The sequence below is a fragment of the Vanessa cardui genome, chromosome 11 (genome assembly GCF_905220365.1).
Source record: "Vanessa cardui chromosome 11, ilVanCard2.1, whole genome shotgun sequence".
NCBI lineage: Eukaryota > Metazoa > Arthropoda > Insecta > Lepidoptera > Nymphalidae > Vanessa > Vanessa cardui.
This window is the reverse complement of record NC_061133.1, coordinates 2,601,360-2,620,935: the sequence shown is the minus strand read 5'-3', so window position 1 is coordinate 2,620,935 and position 19,576 is coordinate 2,601,360. Positions and strand designations below refer to the sequence as shown.

Below are 19,576 nucleotides of genomic sequence, written 5' to 3'. Positions count from 1 at the left end.
TTAAAAGACAAAACCTTGAAAGACTTTTGAATCTTTGCAATATTTAATAAAAACCATATTATGGTCTGTGTGTGTGTGTCAATACCTTGTATCATTATACAATAAAACAATATATTTTATAAGAGCTGAGATGGCCCAGTGGTTATAACGCGTGCATCTTAACCAATGATATCGGGTTCAAACCCAGGCAAGCACCACCATGTATATGTGCTTAATTTGTGTTTATAATTCATCTCGTGCTCGGCGGTGAAGGAAAACATCGTGTGGAAACCTGCATGTGTCTAATTTCATAGAAATTCTGCCATATGTGCATTCCACCAGCCCGCATTGGAACAGCGTTGTGGAATATGTTCCAAACCCTCTCCTTAATAGGAGAGGAGGTCTTAACCCAGCAGTGCAAAATTTACGGGCTGTTACTTTACTTTACTTTTTTTTATGATAGTGTCTTTTATAGAGGCTGGGGTTTACTTGTTGGCGGAAATTATTAATTTTTGTGTCTTAAAATACGTTTTCGTTCGTTTTTCATACTAATTATTATACATTTGATGTAATTATTTTTATTTTTTATTTCAATTTTTTATTATAAACTCAGATGTTCAATGAATATCATTAGATTTATTTTAAAAAAAAGCTATTTTCTCTTCTGTTCGATAAGATTATTTGATAAGTTACATACATCCATCGTCACGGCGAATTCATATGAATTTTCAATAAATACCTACTAAGTTAATATTAGGTGTACTTGTAATGCCAGCTACTACGTAATTTATATAAGAATTATTGACATGAAGGCCTATTATATACAAATAAGTTAAAATAGTTACTGTATAAGTCAGCGTTTGCGATAAAAAATTAATAGCAAAAGAATTTTTTTTTTATTTATTGATCCACACATGTAAACAAATGTATTGTATTGAACATTATAAGTTGAATAAATAATCAATGAAAAATGACCTGGGACAGCCGGTTGGAACAAGGTTATGTTGCTTTTACTATAAAAAAAATAATAACAAAAAGGCATAACACTTTCGTGGTGTGACGTGAAATGACGATTTCGATTTTAGCCAGTTCGCTCTATTACAAGCATAGAAAAAAACTGCGTTCCATGAAAATAAACAATTTAATAAGAGATAAATAAAACAAATAATTGAAAAAAAAAGTATATTTACAAATGAAATTACATTAAAAAAAATCACGGGCAACAACAATATTTTTTTATAAAACAATATAAAAGTTTTGGAAAACAAAAAACGTTCGATTTGAATATACGAAACATCGATGTAATAAAAAGTACAAAAAAAACAACATAATTATAGTTATTAATATATTTATTCATTTATACATTTTCACATTTTAACAAATATAATTACAGCCTATGAAATTTATAACTTTTCGTGTCATTAAAAATATGAGAAAATATATTTAATAGACGATTTAAATCGTGAGTAATGATACACACAGAATAAAATAAACATTAATCAATATAAATTAATTTCGAGGAAAAACTAAAAAAAATATAAAATGTACTAGGGCGCTCAAGCATATTATAAGCAAGCAATAATATTTTACCTACTTTTACTGCCAAAGAAACAAAGGTTTTCAATATTATACCTGTGAGGTTACACAAAATTTGCCTAAACGTACGATCTATATAAAACATAATGTCCAAAATGAATGAAAATGGTTTGGAAATTAGACGTAAGTTTATATATGTACCCAACGCAAAGTACATATTTAAAATACATATATAAAAATATAATTATTTGTCAATATTCTTATTAATAATGTATCTTGTAATTAAAGGAGAAGTACAGTATATATACATATTTTATACACTATATCAATCAATGCTTACTATACTATGAACGCCCCTAAAGATTAGATTAGATTTATTATTATACTTAGATTTAAATTTATATTATGAAAACAATTCATAATTTATCAACAATTTACATATATTATTATAAATTTATATCGTGTCATATAATCTTTTATGATTTAATATGTTGCATATTAATCTGGGTTTATATTTTTAGGTTAACCGTCCACTGAGTAATGAGCGCTATACAGCTTATTATCATCATTATACTTGCAAAATTTACTAATTAATTGATCTATCACTTTTGTATATGTTTAAAAATCGTTCATCCTTCGATCGGAAGGAAAAAGGACAATGAAAAAATATTACTTAACAATTAAGTATTTTCAGTCATACAAAAATTGATTTCAAATGTTAATATTCGTTGTCTGTTATCTTATTTAAGGAATTCATTTTCCAATTATAAAACATAATATGTATGGAAATCATTACCGACATACATTAAAAGTTGCTGTGATTTCGAACCCATGAGAAGTGAACGGTACATAGGAATAATAGTTTCAGAGCATATTTGTGTCTCAATAGTCTTTTCTAGTAACTTCAAGGCTTACTTACGCCTTACTTACCGCGGCGAGTACGCCAAAGTAAGGCGAAGTAAGCCAGCAGACGGAACCCGATGAAGAGTAAGATCATGTTGACGACGTCCATAGTGAAGTCTTTCTGCAATGTAAATAATTAATACTATTAATATCCTTAATTATTGTTTGCTTATTTTCATATTAACTGTTTGCTTTATTTTTAATTTATTTCAAGAAAATAATAAATTTTAAGTAAAAGTTCGAACAGTAGAAAAGTAAATCATTATATTATATGTACGTAAGTTTTATTTTTATATTATATGTTTAGTATAACTTTCTGCTATAAATATAATTTTATTTATATAATTATTTGATATATATAATACATTTGTATTTATTAAACTTATATATATGTATTTTGTTATATATTATATGTATTATTTAAAAAATAATTTTTAGCTGTCTAAGAATAAAACATGCTTGTTTGCACCATCCCGTTTCCCACAAACAAATTCTTACTCTAAAGGGTTGTCTGTAAGAGATTGCTTTAAGCAATAAGACCGCCTTTGCACGCTTCTCTTTTTGTTATATGTTTCTTGTAATGTTATGTACACTGTATCTTTTGTCTTTTGTGTGCAATAAAGTGTTTATAAATAAATAAATAAAATAAATAAATCAGTAGGGAAAGTTTAACATTTCAAATATAATTAAAATACGTGCAACCAGTACAAGTAACAGATAATAAAAGAGGCAGGTTCAGAGTGCCTCTCAAGCCTTTCAGAAATGTTACGTTATATACAGAAATATTGCAAGTTTATCTTCGTTGCATCTATTGCTGTTTTTCTCAAGTGAGTTTAAAGTTTTCTCTTAAAATCATACCTCAGAGAAGCTAAGCGTTGTTAAAACCACTTCTCCACTAGCGGGGCAGGTGAAGTTCTCTCTGGTGCAGGCGATGCTCTCAACTCCAGACCATTGGTTCACCAGTAACGCTTCGTTACCATATCGGAACCAAGACAGATAAGATATCCAGCCTAAATACGGTGGCACCGATCTGAAAAATTAAAGAAAAATACTTTTATAACTCAATATAACAATTAAATATAATGCTTGACTTGAATTTTCATGAAAAGCCCTTAAAACATCGATAAATTAACTTGAAGAATACTTAAAAAATAAAAATTTTAGCTGTTCTACACGCCTATGGTATTTTTAAAATAGATTTTCTACATTTATTATTGGTAAATTGATATTTACAAATGTAGAAAAGTCACACACTTGTAATGATATATTTAGGTAAATTTCCTTTAAAAATGAAATTTATCATCAAATATTCCCTATTCCAGAAGATATTCAACTGTTTATTTTCCATGTATTGGTAAAAAACTTGAGTGACTTCTTAAAAATAGGCAAGTCCTTAGTTTACATAAAAGAAATATTATAGAATCTTACCCAGAATTCAAGAAGAATCCTCCAAACAACATGAACGGGATGATGATTGGCGGGCCCACAGATGCCGCCATGCTCACGCTGCTGCTCGCGCAGGATATCAGATAACCTGAGCACCATATTTGATTAAAACATATTTATCTAAAGCGTTCATATAATAGTAAAAAGTAAACAAAGTAACAGCCTGTAAATTTCCCACTGCTGAGATAAGGCCTCCTCTTCCATTAAGGAGAGGGTATGGAACATATTCCACCACGCTTTTCCAATGCGGGTTGGCGGAATGCACATGTGACAGAATTTCGATGAAATTAGACACATGCAGGTTTCCTCACGATGTTTTCCTTCGCCTCCGAGCACAAAATGAATTGTAAACACAAATAAAGCACATATATATAGTGGTGCTTGCTTGGGTTTGAACCCGCAATCATCGGTTAAGATGCGCGCGTTCTAACCGCTGGGCCATCTGAGTTCATATAATGGACTAATTAATATATTGTACTTTGATGACGACGACGATTCAAAAGCGCACGCAAAAGCGTATTTTAATAAAATATATGTTGATTTCGGTATAGACGAGCGGTAGAGTATCAAGCCAAGTACTAGTAATAATATTTATTTCACTAATATATTGTAAACTTTAAATAATTATTTTCTTAATTTTAGTAATTGCGATAAAGCGATAAATGAGACGACAACAACTTATTTATTTATGGTAATTATTTTATAATAAAAGTGGATGAAAATTTGACTTCGCTCGACGAAAATTAATAAAACTAATCAAATGCGGTTTAACATGTAACATGTTCATATAACATATAACTTTCCTATAAACGTCGTGATCATCATAACAATTACCAACTATACATATATATTTTCTACTAGCTGTAAAAAAATATGATTGTAGCCTAAGTTACTCGCTATTATATCAGTTGTCAGTGAAAGTCCCGTCAAAATCGGTCCAGCCGTTCCAGAGATTTATATGGTAAAATAAATCCTATATTTGACATTCCAATTAAAATAACGTTCTAAAGTATCTGAATTCTGAAAGTTCTTTTTGTCACGTCATTACATTTTATGAATTTGATATCGAAATACCTCGATAATTTTATTTTTGCGGCTACATGTTGTCGACGGAAAATCATTAATTTTTAACGATCTATAATTGTTAATAGGCTTCGTGGTCCTGCACAAAATAATTTATTATACAAAATATTTTAAATTAGAAAAAAATGTTTATAACAGTTCACAAAACATTGCGAGCCAAAAAGCACACATTAATACGGTTAAATGTTTCTTAATCCGTGCTTAATTTAGTTCGTTGAACTCTTCACGTTCGCTGTCAACGAGCTTCACAAACAAATAAGTAACGCTTCATTGCGCCACCTTATATCGTTGATATCATCCTGTCTTATATAACGCTACGGGGTAATGGAATGGCCTTCTATCTGTATATCGTTCAGTTATAACTCGAGATTTTTTCACAGTGTAATGATTTAAAAAAAAGTTCTTTTTTTTAAATAAATGCTAGGTATATCTTACTTTAAATACACGCAAAAAATTATTTTATAATTTACATACAAATTTAGGTAAAACATTTATTTCGGCCAACCCTGATGACAATCAGTAAAATTATCTTTGCTGGTATAGTATTTTTTGTTGGAGAAGGCGTAGAGCTTTTTTCATTATCCAATGAGGATAATTGGGGTAGAATTAAAGTAAAATTAACAATAACAAGAAATTTAAACTACACTGTATAGTATTAAAACGACGACGACACGAATATACCATGTAAAATGGAATCCTTGAAGGAATACTGACATGTTTTTTGGTAAATCGGGTACAACCTACTTCGCCGAATCTCCTGAACGAAAACAATTGAAATTTTCTATTCTTAAAAATTTAAGTGTACAGTGAATGTGATACATATAATAAATAAACGTGTACTAAATACTAATACATCAGGTAGAATTATGGTTGAAAAAAAACTCAACAGCTTCATTTGGCATATGATGGCATTTCAATGAGCGCTAGATAACCCACTCATCATAATCTACCGGTTTGAAAGGTGAGTGAACCAAGTAACTACAGGCACAAGGGATATAACATCTTAGTTTGGCAATGAAATGATTAATATTTCTTATAGCGCCAACATCTATGGGCGGTGGTGACAACTTTGCAATCGGTGGCCATTTGCCGGTCCACTACTTATTGCATAATTAAAGTAACAATAGACTAATGATAATTACAATAATGTATTTTTGCCTTTCTGATTAGCGTGTTGAATTTCATTAACAACCTTATGTGTCTTCTTTGTAGTGGAAACGTCACATGTGTGTTTAGTTTAATTTGACTAGAATTGACACAATAAAAAAAAATTATATAACTAGTTGTTCGTCTTTTCTTTACACGTGTATAATTCATACACAATTTCTTTGTGCGTCTACGTCGTGACACGTGTAACTACGAATGTTCCAAATTTCAAGTCAATCGGACTTTAGTTTCAGAGATTTCGTAATATCAGTCAATGGTTTTTCGCTTAAAAACATATAGAATATATTATGTTTGTACATACATTATATTCATACAAAACATAATTGTATTATTTTGTTTTAAATAATCAGAAATAGGTATGTATTATTCGTGCAATCAAATAAAAACTTGAAAGTTTACGAGAAAACCTGTCAGAAATGCATAACTTGTGTATTCTTTGGAAACGGAATACCGTGTGCTTAATAAAGCACATTCTTAACACGTGTTTGACTAGCACTTAATGGTTTTTATTATTTATTATACAAGCATGATTAATGTGTATCTTATACATCATAAATATGACACTATGCTTTCAGAGTTGCGACTTTGATCTTATTGTTAATGTAATGGAATAAATATTAGTATTTAATCGATTATACGAGCTGACTAATTAAATTTACATTTTAATCTTAGTTTTCATCAGAACTACTTAAAAACATATAATATCCCTGTAATACGATTTTAATCGCTCTATTGACAAACGGTTTAAGTTGATAATAAGCATTTTGTTATTGTTACGCAACTATTTATACTAGTTAAGCAACATTTTCAAGTTAAGTCTTTAAGTACAAATTAAATAAATCACTGGTACACTAATATGTCATCAACCGACCAACTTATATAAAATATATCTATAAAATGTTTGTATATTTTTGGGCGTTCTAAAATACGCTATAGTTAATGGTACTATTGCCTAATAGATCGGACCCTCGATTTAAGAAAAAACCGGTTTTATGTTACAAGAACCTCCGAAGGGCCGAGGCTATTATGATTACGTAAAACTAACTAATTAAATATGTGTCTTTTCGTATCATCAAATCAGATTATTAATTTTTGGAAGTTACAAAACAAATTCATATTAATGATGTTTGTCGAAGTATTATCTTATATTGTGTTATTCAATTAACATATTTTTATGGCGCATATATAGTAACATATTATTAATATTCGTCTTTTACGTTTTGAACAATAAAACATTTTAAGACAAATCATCAAAAGAAATAACCACTTAATTATAAAAAGTATTATGTTATTGAATACGTTTTTTCGTTTCTTGTCAGCCCAATTAGTAATTATTTAAATCAGCTAAGCACATACAAATCAATAATATACTTCGGCCATCATTTGTCTTCAATTTTAAAACGTGTTTTTAATTTTAATACACTATCTTTAGGGGACCCTCTTACCTTGGATCCTACGCCAACACCTTGCCCTTTAACAGCTACGTCATTGGTTGTTTTATCATTATAGACTTAGTTAAAAATGTTAACTTACCAAACGAAGTAGCAACGTTGGTAATCAATGCGGCCAAGCCTGAAGCAATGAAGAACCGCTCCGGCGCAGGATTAAGGCCTATCATGTAGTAGGCTATGGTGGTGAACACGAGTGGTATGGTGGCGAAGACTGGCGCCTCCGCGAGGGTCTTCGAGAGGAAATAGACATCAGCTCGATACATCCCCGAATGGTGTTCTCGTATAAATATCGGCAATTCCGAACAGAAAACCTGAAATATTTTTTCAATGTTGAAAAAACGTGATGTCTGTTTTTTGTTTTTAATGTGTTATAATATATTATTGCTGTATTTACTTGAGTATCAATTTATTATCAATGTTGAAATATATTTCAGTATCTTAAAGATACATATAATAAGGGGAGGCAGAATTCGTATCAACCGAACAACAGAGCTGAGATGGCCCAGTGGTTAGAACGCGTGCATCTTAATCGATGGTAGCGGATTTAAGTCCAGGCAAGCACCACTATATATATATATGTGCTTAATTTGTGTTTATAATACATCTCGAGCTAGGCGGTGGAAGAAAACATCGTGGGGAAACCTGCATGTGTCTAATTTCATCGAAATTCTGCCACATGTGCATTCCACCAACCCGCATTGGGACAGCGTGGTGGAATATTTTCCAAACCCTCTCCTTAATGGAAGAGGTGGCCTTATCCCAGTAGTGGGAAATTTACAGACTTTACTTTTTTTTTAGACTTCGTATAGCGACTTAACAATCAAACATATTATCGTTATAGATTTTGTAATAAATAGTATGATATTCTTCTGTATAATATATTCTAGATTATAATCGAAATATTTTTTTATCTTGTCGACTTACATTGATTACAGCGAAAATGTTCTGGAAGGTCATGTTCGTCAAGAACATGAAAATTGCTCCATTGATATTCATCACACCGTCCTGGTCTAAATGTTGTCCAAAATAAATAACGCCGATGAGCAATGATACCATCTGAAAATAACTTGTCGTTAAATTTCTATAGTAAATTTCACAACTCAGTAATTTCATATAACTAGTTGAGAAACTTGGTAACTGGAAGTGGGACTACATGGTCATTATGTTATTAAGCATTATTTCATTTAATGTTTATACTTGTTTCATTAAATGTCATGTGTTTTTAAACAAATCAAAAAACTAAAATATTTATCGCTGTACTGCTAAAACATTTTAAAAGGATTCTTTGTTTTTTTTTAAATTGATAGCCAGAGTTAAGTAATACTCAATTAAATCCATTATTTTGGAAATTATCCTACGTCGGAAGTCGAACCTGTTTCCCTTGGGTTTTGCAGCTGAGCTACTCTGCAATTAAGCTTTGCGTCGTTGAGTTATTATTACGATACTTATATTCGCTTTACCTATTTCTTCAGATTGTAATAATATATTATTGTTATGCTTTATAATATACAAAATAAAAATTACTGTCGTAAATCGCTCTTTAGCCTTTTCATTTTCTGAAGAGCTTTCCTTAGTCCTATAAAGTGTAACTAAAAAAAGATAGCTAGATAACTAAAAGAAGATAGAAGATTAGAAGAATATAAAAAGTTTTCTTACAATTGTTTGCAAAAACCGCACTTTGATCAGCATAGGTTCCTTGGTAACGGAGAGCCATGACCGCCACAGCACCGCCCTGAACTGCGCGCACCACGACGCCTTGTACGGGGAGCGGCGCGCGCGCATCGACACCGCGCTCGACCAAGCCGAATCCGCCCACCCAGAGGATATTTTGCGCTATTTATACGAAATAAATAAATAAATAAAATTTTATTACTAATCATTAATTAATTCTTCTAAGGAAATTTCAGCCAAATCGAGAATCTCAAATTTATCTACCCAGGAGACATTACAGTCCACAAATTTTTGCTCAAACAAAAATAATATTTCGTAAAATTTAATAACTTTTTACTGCCCTGGGACACAATATATCAATAAAAATATAGGTAGGTATGTTAATAAAGTAAATAAAAACATTATTTAACCAAAGATGTCATCATAAGCCTTTTACCTCATAGTACAAAGCATTTTCTGCTTCAGCTGCTAACTTGCAGCCGTTTTCTGACTTTGCAAAGGCAGTGCACACAGTATCTATCGTGTGCCGTGTGGTGTCCTCTCGGCCGGGAACTCCAGCGAGAAGTTGGATATAATGATCTGCAGGGTTGTAGTTTGCAGGACACGCAGCTCCAAGCCTACATTACATTCATTAATATACTGAATAGTTTTATCTTAAGTTAAGTTATAATATTGCAAAAAGAGAAAGAAAAAAAGGGATGTATAATTGGACACCCAGTTGGAACGAAATTTCTTATGCTATATACGTTTCAAGTTACAGACAAAGCAATAAATTATGAAAATAAATGTAATTGTTATTAAAATTCCGATGTGAATTAAAAAAATAGTATGTTTTAAGACCTGCAGCGGGAGGTCTAACCCTTTCATCCTTAGTAAGCAGCGTAAAATAACTTCATTCCAAAAAGCTTTAAAAATTTTCTTCTACGGTATTGAAGATAACTTTCATTATGTGTCTAACATATTATTATATACAATTAAATACTCACTCTCTAAAGAACTCAGTCGCTTGATCTGGGGATCCGAGGAAAGCTACTCTACCGTCAGCCATGATGAGCAGCTTGTCAAACATGGCGTACAGTTCGGAAGACGGTTGATGTATCGTTACAACTATTGTTTTGCCTTTTTTCGCTAAGCCGCTGAGAACCTAATAAAGAAAAACATTTGCCAATATTTAACATCAAAGTAATCAAAACAAAGCGACGTCGCTGGTTGAGCCCTAAAAAAATAAATCTAAATATCAGTCTGGAATTGTCCTACTGCTTAACTAAGGACTCCTTTCCTTTTAAGAAGGTGATCCTGATAAGTGAGAGAATATCATTAAAATTAGACATGTTCAGGTTACATCGCTATATTTTTTTCAATCACTGAGCATAACATTAATTATAAATATGAATAAGACACATGAATATTCGGTGAAGTTTCCCTGGATTTTAACACGAAATCATCGGATACGATGCAAGCATTCTAATGACTCGACTACATTGGCTCTACTATATGAATCGTTAACTCGTAATCGTTACTCAGCTTTAATTGTCAATATTTTCATTGGATTGACGTGACGAACTAGTAAATAGGCCATGTGAATACTTTTTAGTAATTAACTGCTCCTTTGCCAATAAACGTTGTTCTATATATATATATAGTATGAAGTACAAATCATTCCTAACAACGACAATATATTGGATACTATGAAATTTTAGTTGTTCTTCCTTACCTTCGCCTGGTTCTATTACTGGGTTTGTCTTATCAATATAAATATTTTATAGTCGTCGAATATTAAGTAGTATTTCTGTTTCTGAACAGTGCTTTCGGCACACAAGGTAAATTTGTATGCCGAACTTTGTAAATTGTCTCTTACCTGGATCACATTTTGCGCCATGAAGGAATCCAAGCCAGAGGTGGGTTCGTCACAGAACATGAGCGGAGGGTCCGTTAGAACCTCGCTTGCGAAGGAGAGCCTCTTCATTTCACCACCGGATATACCCTTCAGTCGTCCGGGGATTCCGATTACTGTGTTCTGACACTTAGTAAGCGCCAGCTACAGAAAAAAAATGTTTGAATTAGTTTTTTTAAGTAATAAAGATAAGTAAGATATTTCAATTCCGTAAATTTTGAATAACTTTTGTCATTTTGTAAATAATAAGGCGTGACACAATTTTTTAATGGGGATATTTCTTAGAACTTTGATCTTATAGACTAATTAGTCTTTTGATTTAGAAAAAAAATTAAACGGAAACATTATAAATGATATGTTTGTATTATTGATAATTTTTTATACTAATATTACATTTATTCTTAGCATTCACTTCTTATTAAACTTAAATAATGATTTAATCAAGATTCTCTAAAAAGCTGAATTACACCTAATGTTCATATATATTTTAAAGTACGCTTTGTTTTATTATACATGTATATAATATAATATAATATTTTATTTGTATTAAGTTTTTATATATAAATTGCCACGTTGGTCAACCTACTACGTTACGTTACACGACTATAAATTAGGTTCCATCAACGGGTTAAGTAAATAAATTATAGGTATTTTCTCCTACGAGAAATTCACAGGAGCAGAATGAAATAAAACATAGTCGTATCGTATTATAAGAACAAAAGTAGAATAGAGAGTATCTTTATAATTGTACGCAGTCATGTGTTCAACAGTAGTGCCATACTATATTTTGCGCATTTAACTAGGATGAATCGAACGAGGATATTGCCTCATTTTTTAAAAGATTAATTATTCTAGGTGATTTATTTTTCATCCTCAAGAGATTCAGTATCATAGGAAACCAAGTCGTAACCTAGCAATAGGCTAAATTAAATAGATAAAATTGGGTTGTTAAAGTTACATATAACACACGAGCCACTTGACAGATACGGTTTTAAAGTAGGCGAACGTATGCCGTGATACAACACAATGGGATTATGTCGTCCATACTTCTTCGGTTACACGCCTTTAATCCAATTTCGTTATACCGACATATTTTAACGACTCTCATTATCTGTGATAACTATTTAATAGGAATTGAATAAGAATACGACATGAAGTTAAGTACTTTAGTTTATATAATAGTAATAATTTAAAAAAAATCATTTAAGTAAGCTCTTACTCGTATAAAGTTACGAGTTTACTGAAATACTAATTTTCAGATCACAGTAGGTCTTCTTGATAGTAATAATACAGTCTTTAAATTTCCCACACCTGGGCTTAGGCCTCATCTATCTTTGAGGATAAGGTTAGGAGTATATTTCATCAAGCGGCTCCAATGCGATTTGATGGATACACGTGTGGCAGAATTTTGTTGAAATTTGACACATGCACGAGATGAATTATAAAAACTATTTCGGTATATAAAAATTCAATGGTGCTGACCTGGGTTTAAACACGCAATCATTTGTTAAGTTGTACGCGTTCCAACCACTGGGCCATTTCGGCTCTTTTCAACCGACTTCAAAAAGGAGGAGGTTATCAATTCGTCTGGATTTTTTTTATGTTTGTTACCTCATAACTTTTTTATTTTATAGTTACTCTAAACTGCTACCCAGTAACAAAATTATTGAAGGGCATTGAGATTTGGCATATGAGAATTTCATTAGTCATAATGAACATCGTTTTCGTATTCAATTTAATGAATGTAAAGATACTACTGATGTACGTAATCATTGCGTGTCATACTTTTTACTTTCTTATGAATAGTTAACCTTAATAGTATTAAATAATGCTTTTACATTGTTAGTTGAACTATATTTCCATACGCTCCAGTTCTCTATTTAGAATCTATACATTGTAATAGTATTTTTTTTCTCTGGCATTCGTTTTCCGTCTACGGAAAATAACAGTTTTATTATTACGATTACATACCTAATACCATAATGACTACCATTTTAATAAATTTAACTTACCCGATGTTCTATCCGACTTTGAAATACAGAAAGCTTAATTGTCATTGCGATGCTTGTTCCATCTAATAATGTAATTCAATTTTTAACCTTAAATCATATTACATGATTAAAAGTTATCTTCGTTCATAGACAATATTTGTATAAAAAAATATTTGACGTTTCTTTCTACTTGGAAATCCACTTTTATGAATTTCACCCTTTTTAACATTAATAAACATTTGATTTATATTTATTAAATAGGCAAAGTATTATATTATAATTAAAATATCCTTGATATTGTAGTCCATTTCTCAGATCAACATAGATGCCCTTTATTGGCAATTCATGATACAACTTTGTCGAATTCCATGTCCATTTCTTATGGGCATAAGAATGAAAAAAAATTGTTATTGTAATGAAACCAATACTTGTTACATATGAGATAAAAAACCAGCCTTGTTTCTTTCGTCGTTTCTTCTCAAGTTCAAGATGTTTATTTGCGAATCAGTGGAAGATTATTACCGGTGAATAAGCAAGTCTAACGCTTCTGATATTAATATATTTGACTACAGAATGTCCTCATGAATGTTAAAATAAAAAAATAAGATAAGCGTGGGACATAGATGGTCTCTTACAATTATTATCTTTCTTAAAACGATATCTGAGACTAAAAACATTACAGAATAAATTTCTTGTTACTGAAAACAAAGAAGTGATTGAAATAGCCGAATGATAAACCGTTCAGTATTTGGAGCAAATGTTTTATTTTTTTATATAGGTATATTGTGTGTAGGCAGACTGGCACCTAGATGTAAGTGGTCACCACCAGTACTGTATTAAGAAATGTTAATCGTCCCTTACATATATACCTTGGGAACACTAGGCTCACTCACACTTCATACCAGAATACAATGTATACAGGAGGTAGAATATGTAGGTAATTCTACCGCCAAACATCAATACTTGTACTGTTGTATTCCGGTATACTGTTACTGTTATATTAATATGAGAAAGAGAAACGAAAGAAAATCTAATAATTTACTTCAATTTATCTAATATGGAATGTTATGTAGTAAAAGTGATTAAAAAAACTGGTTACGATGAAATAATAAAGGTAATAAATTATATATAATCTATAGCGTAGTGACAGATGTATAATTAGAGCAGCTATAAATCTTGTGTTATACAAACACGGTTCAAATATGTAATTGATTGAAACTTATTTAAAATAATTAAACCCTGAGATTATCTTTTAAAAGATTTTATTTAACTTGCAACATCCGTTTGTTAAACGAAACTATACGAAATTTATTTTCTTTTGTTTATGGAATAGGTTGGCGGGCGAGCATATGGGCCACGTGATGGTAAGTGGTCACCATCACCCATAGACAATGACACTGTAAGAAATATTAACTATTCCTTACATCGTCAATGCGCCACCAACCTTGGGAACTAAGATAAAATGTCCTTTGTGCCTGTAGTTACACTGGCTCACTCACCCTTCAAACCGGAACACAAAAATACTGCGTACCGTTGTTGAGCGGTAAAATATCTGATGAGTGCGTGGTACCTACCCAGGTGGGCTTGCACAAAACCCTACCACCAAGTAAAAATATCTAGTATAGTAAAAGTAATCATATCTCATTAGAAATTATTACTATTACTATATATATAATATCAAGTAAAAAGTAATTATGTCTAATGAGAATGAATTTTTAAGGCGATGACTTGATTCACTGTCCACCGTTTCGCACCAGAGAAACTCTACAACAATTAACAGTATAAACACGAACATTTTTATAAATATTCCATTATGATAGTCTGTTCTAAGCTTAACCAATTTACTGAGCAACTTAATTGCTGTATTTGGGGTTGGAAATAACTCCTCCCATTCTAAAGGCCTTGCGAAATATCTGCTACTTAAGATTGGCTCCTGATGAGTGAAGCTCCTTAGTGATTAAGAGCACAGATACGAAATTACGTACACGCTAATTACGCACACCAGTGGAAATTTAGGGATTTTTGTGAGAATAGCCTCCTTTTCTATAATGGGAGACCATCATTAAATTAACTACAAAATTATATTTTAGAATTGTAGGAATATAACGGACATACATACATGTAAATGCTGCACTTTTATTAAATATTAAAAATGAATAATTCGATATCTCAAATAAAAATCACTTTGAATTAAAAGTCTGACATATGGAAATAACTAATTTATATATTTTTTTGTGGTTAAAGCATTTCACACATTACCACATGGTAATGTGTGAAGTTTTCTTATTTATTGGCATATAATTTAAATTACGTAGAAAATAAAGCATAATGTATGAAATGTCAATCAAAGTAGTTTTTGCTTAAGTGACATTAACAGCATTGAAGTCTATGAATTAATGAACGAATGATGGACACTTCCCAAGTGACTTTTTTATTTAAAACATTAACACAATATTTTAAACTCGATTTCATTGAACAACAATTTTTAAAGATTTTATGACTTCATTTTGTTTTAAATTAATGTACATACATTTTTTAATTTTTTTGTCTGACTGTCTGTTTCAGCTAATCTCTGGCTGGACTGATTTTGACGGGACTTTCACCTGCAGAAGGCTGATGTAATAAGACTAAAAACTAGGCTACAATAACAACTTATTTTATTAAATTCAAGCGCGCACGAAGGACCGAGCACAGCTAGGCATCCTCTACGTACAGTTCATGTTTAGATTCAAAAGGTATTAAGAGTTTAAGACTTGATAAATGAGTTTGAAACGAAGGTTTTGACGAAGGTTTTCTTACTCGTTTGTCAAGGTCTGCCAAGGTTTGTCAAGGTTTGTAATTTCATGGTCGAATTTGTGACCAACTTTTAAGGATAACATATACGACCAACTTATACGTACATATATGTTATACGTATAAGTTGGTCGTAACATATACATACAATTTCTGCAATAAACTATCACACTTAATGTTTTTATATCGATAAAAGCTTTAAACAGATTTTTTAATTAAAAAAATACTATCTCATAAAAAGGCTACTTCGATAATAAGGTCCAAATAAAATAAATATTGTATAAACACGGCAACCTATAATATGATATATGTTATTATGTTTAAAGGCAAATATTACCTTATCTTATAACTCTAAAGGGCCAGATTAGCTCAAAGGAATAGAATTTCGTCTCAACATGAAAATACGGGTAAAATAAAACTAAAATACCGTATTCTCCATCGAATTCGATAGTCATTTTTAATTTTGATTGGCTCATTAATATAAATAACTTTACAATATAAATTATAAGTATTTATTTGCCTGTTCATAGCACGACACTTAAATGTTAATTTATCTCGAAATAGACACCTATATGAAGTTTTAATGAACAATTTACCTGTTACATGTAATTACAATACAATATATTGTGTGGGATCATAACTTTGTAGCAATAGATTTAATTGCAAATAATTCAGTATTAAAAGTATTTTCATATCAATTTCAAACAAACATTTATTCGATGTTTGAATTTTTATTTTCATATAAAGTTGACATAAAGTTATCAATTTCAGATTCGAATGCGCCTTTTATGTAGAATTTATTTACAAAACCTGTTATATACTTTGCACTTATCTTTTACAAATTGAAAGGTTCTTTTTTTCTTGAAGGCAAACCTGCAAATTGACCATATTATGCGTTGTAATCTTATCCTTCACACATCGTAAAACATAAGCTACTTCTTACACAGTCAGTGCGACACAAACCTTGAGACATAAGACGTTATGGCCATAACAACTTATACCTGCTGTTACTCTGGTTCAGTGGTTCACTCATCATTATTGGCGGAAAATATTACAAAGCGGTCTGGTTGGTGGTATAACAAGACTGTCAAGTGAGTCTCGCCTAGGCTAGCCTGCACATGACTCATTAACAGCAGTGGATTTTTTTAAGAAATGCATTTATTTTTTATAGTATAAAATTGCACTAAGGGATGATATTCTGATAATATAGGCAGATATTGGAAAATATATCAAACGTGCAAATAATTTGACTGTTGGGTGCGTCACCCAAATGAATGGAAGTTCAACGACTTAAAATAGTTATATGAGCTACAAAAAATATGTTAGCTGTTGGTATCTAATAATAATTTAATTGAACGGAAGTGAACATTAGCAAATATTCTATTTAAAATGTCTGTGGTCATCGTGATGGTGAGTTTTTTCAAATTATAATCATGTAAACTCAGATAATGATGTGAAAAATACCACAACACTGATAATACTCTACGAATCTTCATAAAAAGTAGAAGCACTATAAATAAGACAAAGTATAATAATAAGACTATATCACGTGTCTGAATAATTGTTTAAAATATTTTGAGTGCGGTTAAGATCAGCGAAAGATCGAAGATCGAATTTCGCATGAGTTACCTTTTTACGGATTTTATTTTCCAGACAATAAAACCTAATGAAAGTGTTACTATTGAGTAATCGAATCGTGTGAGAAATTCAATAATCACGATCATTTCCTGTTGTAACTTACTCATATATATATGCACTTGCTAACACACTCGAAAATATATTGTGCTAACTGTACCTGCCCATTTTACCCCCTTAGGAATGGAGCTTTGTAAAATCAGTTTTAAGCGGATGTCGACGCCTTTTAATGTTACTACCTGCCTCTCTGAGATTTCGAGATTATTCAGAGAGTTGTATTTCGCCTTTATATATTATTAACTTATTACCATTTATTGCACATTTGCATAACTATACATAATATCTTCGTAATAAGCACTATCCTGTTGTATATAAAATACAGATTATAGACAACGATGATAGATATAATTAATTAAATTAATATTATATTTATACTAAAATACAGACGTTAAAATTTGAAGCTAAGATCACGTAATAGGCAGATAGATTTGCGTTGAGAATAATTTATTTTTAGAAACTAATTTTAATAAAATATTTTTAGCAGCCGCATTTTTATCATTTTAAATAATTATCGCCGAGACAAAGCGAGAACATAGAAAACTGAATTAAAATTCATTTACATATCAATGTTTTTGCTCTTTTTGATAAAATCGTTAGTAGGCTTTGAGATGAAATAGAATAAATTTTCTTAGACAGTACTTAATTAGTACATGTTACTGGATAATCGTACAGTAGTAGTTTATATTTACAGTATTTCCACAAATCGTAAACTGTACAAGGGAATGAACGGCGCATATTGTTTATAATGAAGCTGAGATTTGAATTTTATTTAAACTATAAATACATCTATACCGTCTAGACTTACTCTAAGCTTTGTATTAATATAACTAAAGGTCCATACAAGTTGACCTTTGTTTATTAATATACTAGACAGAGGTTGGTACTACAAAAGAACTAAAATAAACGAACAAACTTCAAACACACATATATAATGTGCATGACAAGCAGCCGTTTGCAAGTCTGAATAAAATTACCGACATGGTATCATTGATTGACATTTGTTAAAAAATCAATGTTTATATTTTTTTATCCACAATTACTTGATTAACAATTATATTTTTTTTTATAGAATTAATAATACTTACTTCAGATATGACTTCTTGAACTCGACGCATGCGCTGTGCGTATGGTATATGCCGATCCATTCTGACGAGTGCCTTTGAATAGAAAAAATATTATTAAATACCACTAATTAGTAACACATTAAAAGGGCTTGATGCTCTATAATTTTTCGTTCATTTTTATTACTAAGTACGTAAATCTTTATTGTAATAAAAAACTGGAAACCATCATAGCCTCTTGGTTAGAAGAACTCCGACTCAACCAAGCATTTAAACCCATAAAAGCACCACTGCATTTTCATGTGCTTAATTCGAGTTGATAGTTCATGAAGGAAAACATCGTGAGGAAGTGATATTGCATGCGAATCTGACTCATGTGTCCACATAACTTTGGGAGTAAATACCAAAAACATTGTCAAAACGGAGACGAAGCTAAGCGGAACAGTTCGATATTGGCAGTCTGCTACTTTGAATAGAATAAAAAAAGGAGAAGTTGTTATGAGACTTCATTAGTTATTATGTAAATGTTATCGGTTTGATTTTAAACAAGTTTTAAAGATGTGATTAAGCTTGAACTTGCACTTTAGTTGCCGGTGAGAATACAACGTAGTATAGCAACTAAATTTCGTTATTTATTCAAAATTGTCATCAAAGAAAAGGTCGAATCTCTAAAAATTTTAATCAGTAAAACCAAGTCGTATACCTTGACGGAAAATGGCCTGACGCTCTCTTATACCGGAAGCTCTTGTGGGTACCTGATGTGATACTTCGACACTAATATTATTATAATAATAATTAAAAAATATTTGCGTCACAAACGAAACTCATCTATACATATAATAAAATGGAGTGTCTGTTTGTAATATTAAAATAGCCCTTTTTTACTCAATTCATATGTATTTATAC

At 31.0% G+C, this 19,576-nt stretch overlaps 1 protein-coding gene across 1 annotated transcript in view; it reads right to left on the bottom strand.

Annotated features, from left to right (window-relative positions):
• Positions 1–1,336: 1,336 nt before the first annotated feature.
• The window catches only part of LOC124533508 (protein white), a 35,017-nt gene continuing 16,777 nt past the window's right edge, over positions 1,337–19,576 (bottom strand). Inside the window, exons 4-13 of the mRNA XM_047108845.1 lie at positions 18,695–18,766; positions 11,095–11,274; positions 10,223–10,380; positions 9,673–9,853; positions 9,222–9,398; positions 8,490–8,621; positions 7,648–7,876; positions 3,847–3,952; positions 3,277–3,448; positions 1,337–2,539 (exon numbers count right to left, since the gene is read on the bottom strand). Coding sequence (XP_046964801.1) covers positions 2,438–2,539; positions 3,277–3,448; positions 3,847–3,952; positions 7,648–7,876; positions 8,490–8,621; positions 9,222–9,398; positions 9,673–9,853; positions 10,223–10,380; positions 11,095–11,274; positions 18,695–18,766 — 1,509 coding nt within the window. The 3' untranslated portion in view covers positions 1,337–2,437. The remainder of the gene's footprint in view (positions 2,540–3,276; positions 3,449–3,846; positions 3,953–7,647; positions 7,877–8,489; positions 8,622–9,221; positions 9,399–9,672; positions 9,854–10,222; positions 10,381–11,094; positions 11,275–18,694; positions 18,767–19,576) is intronic.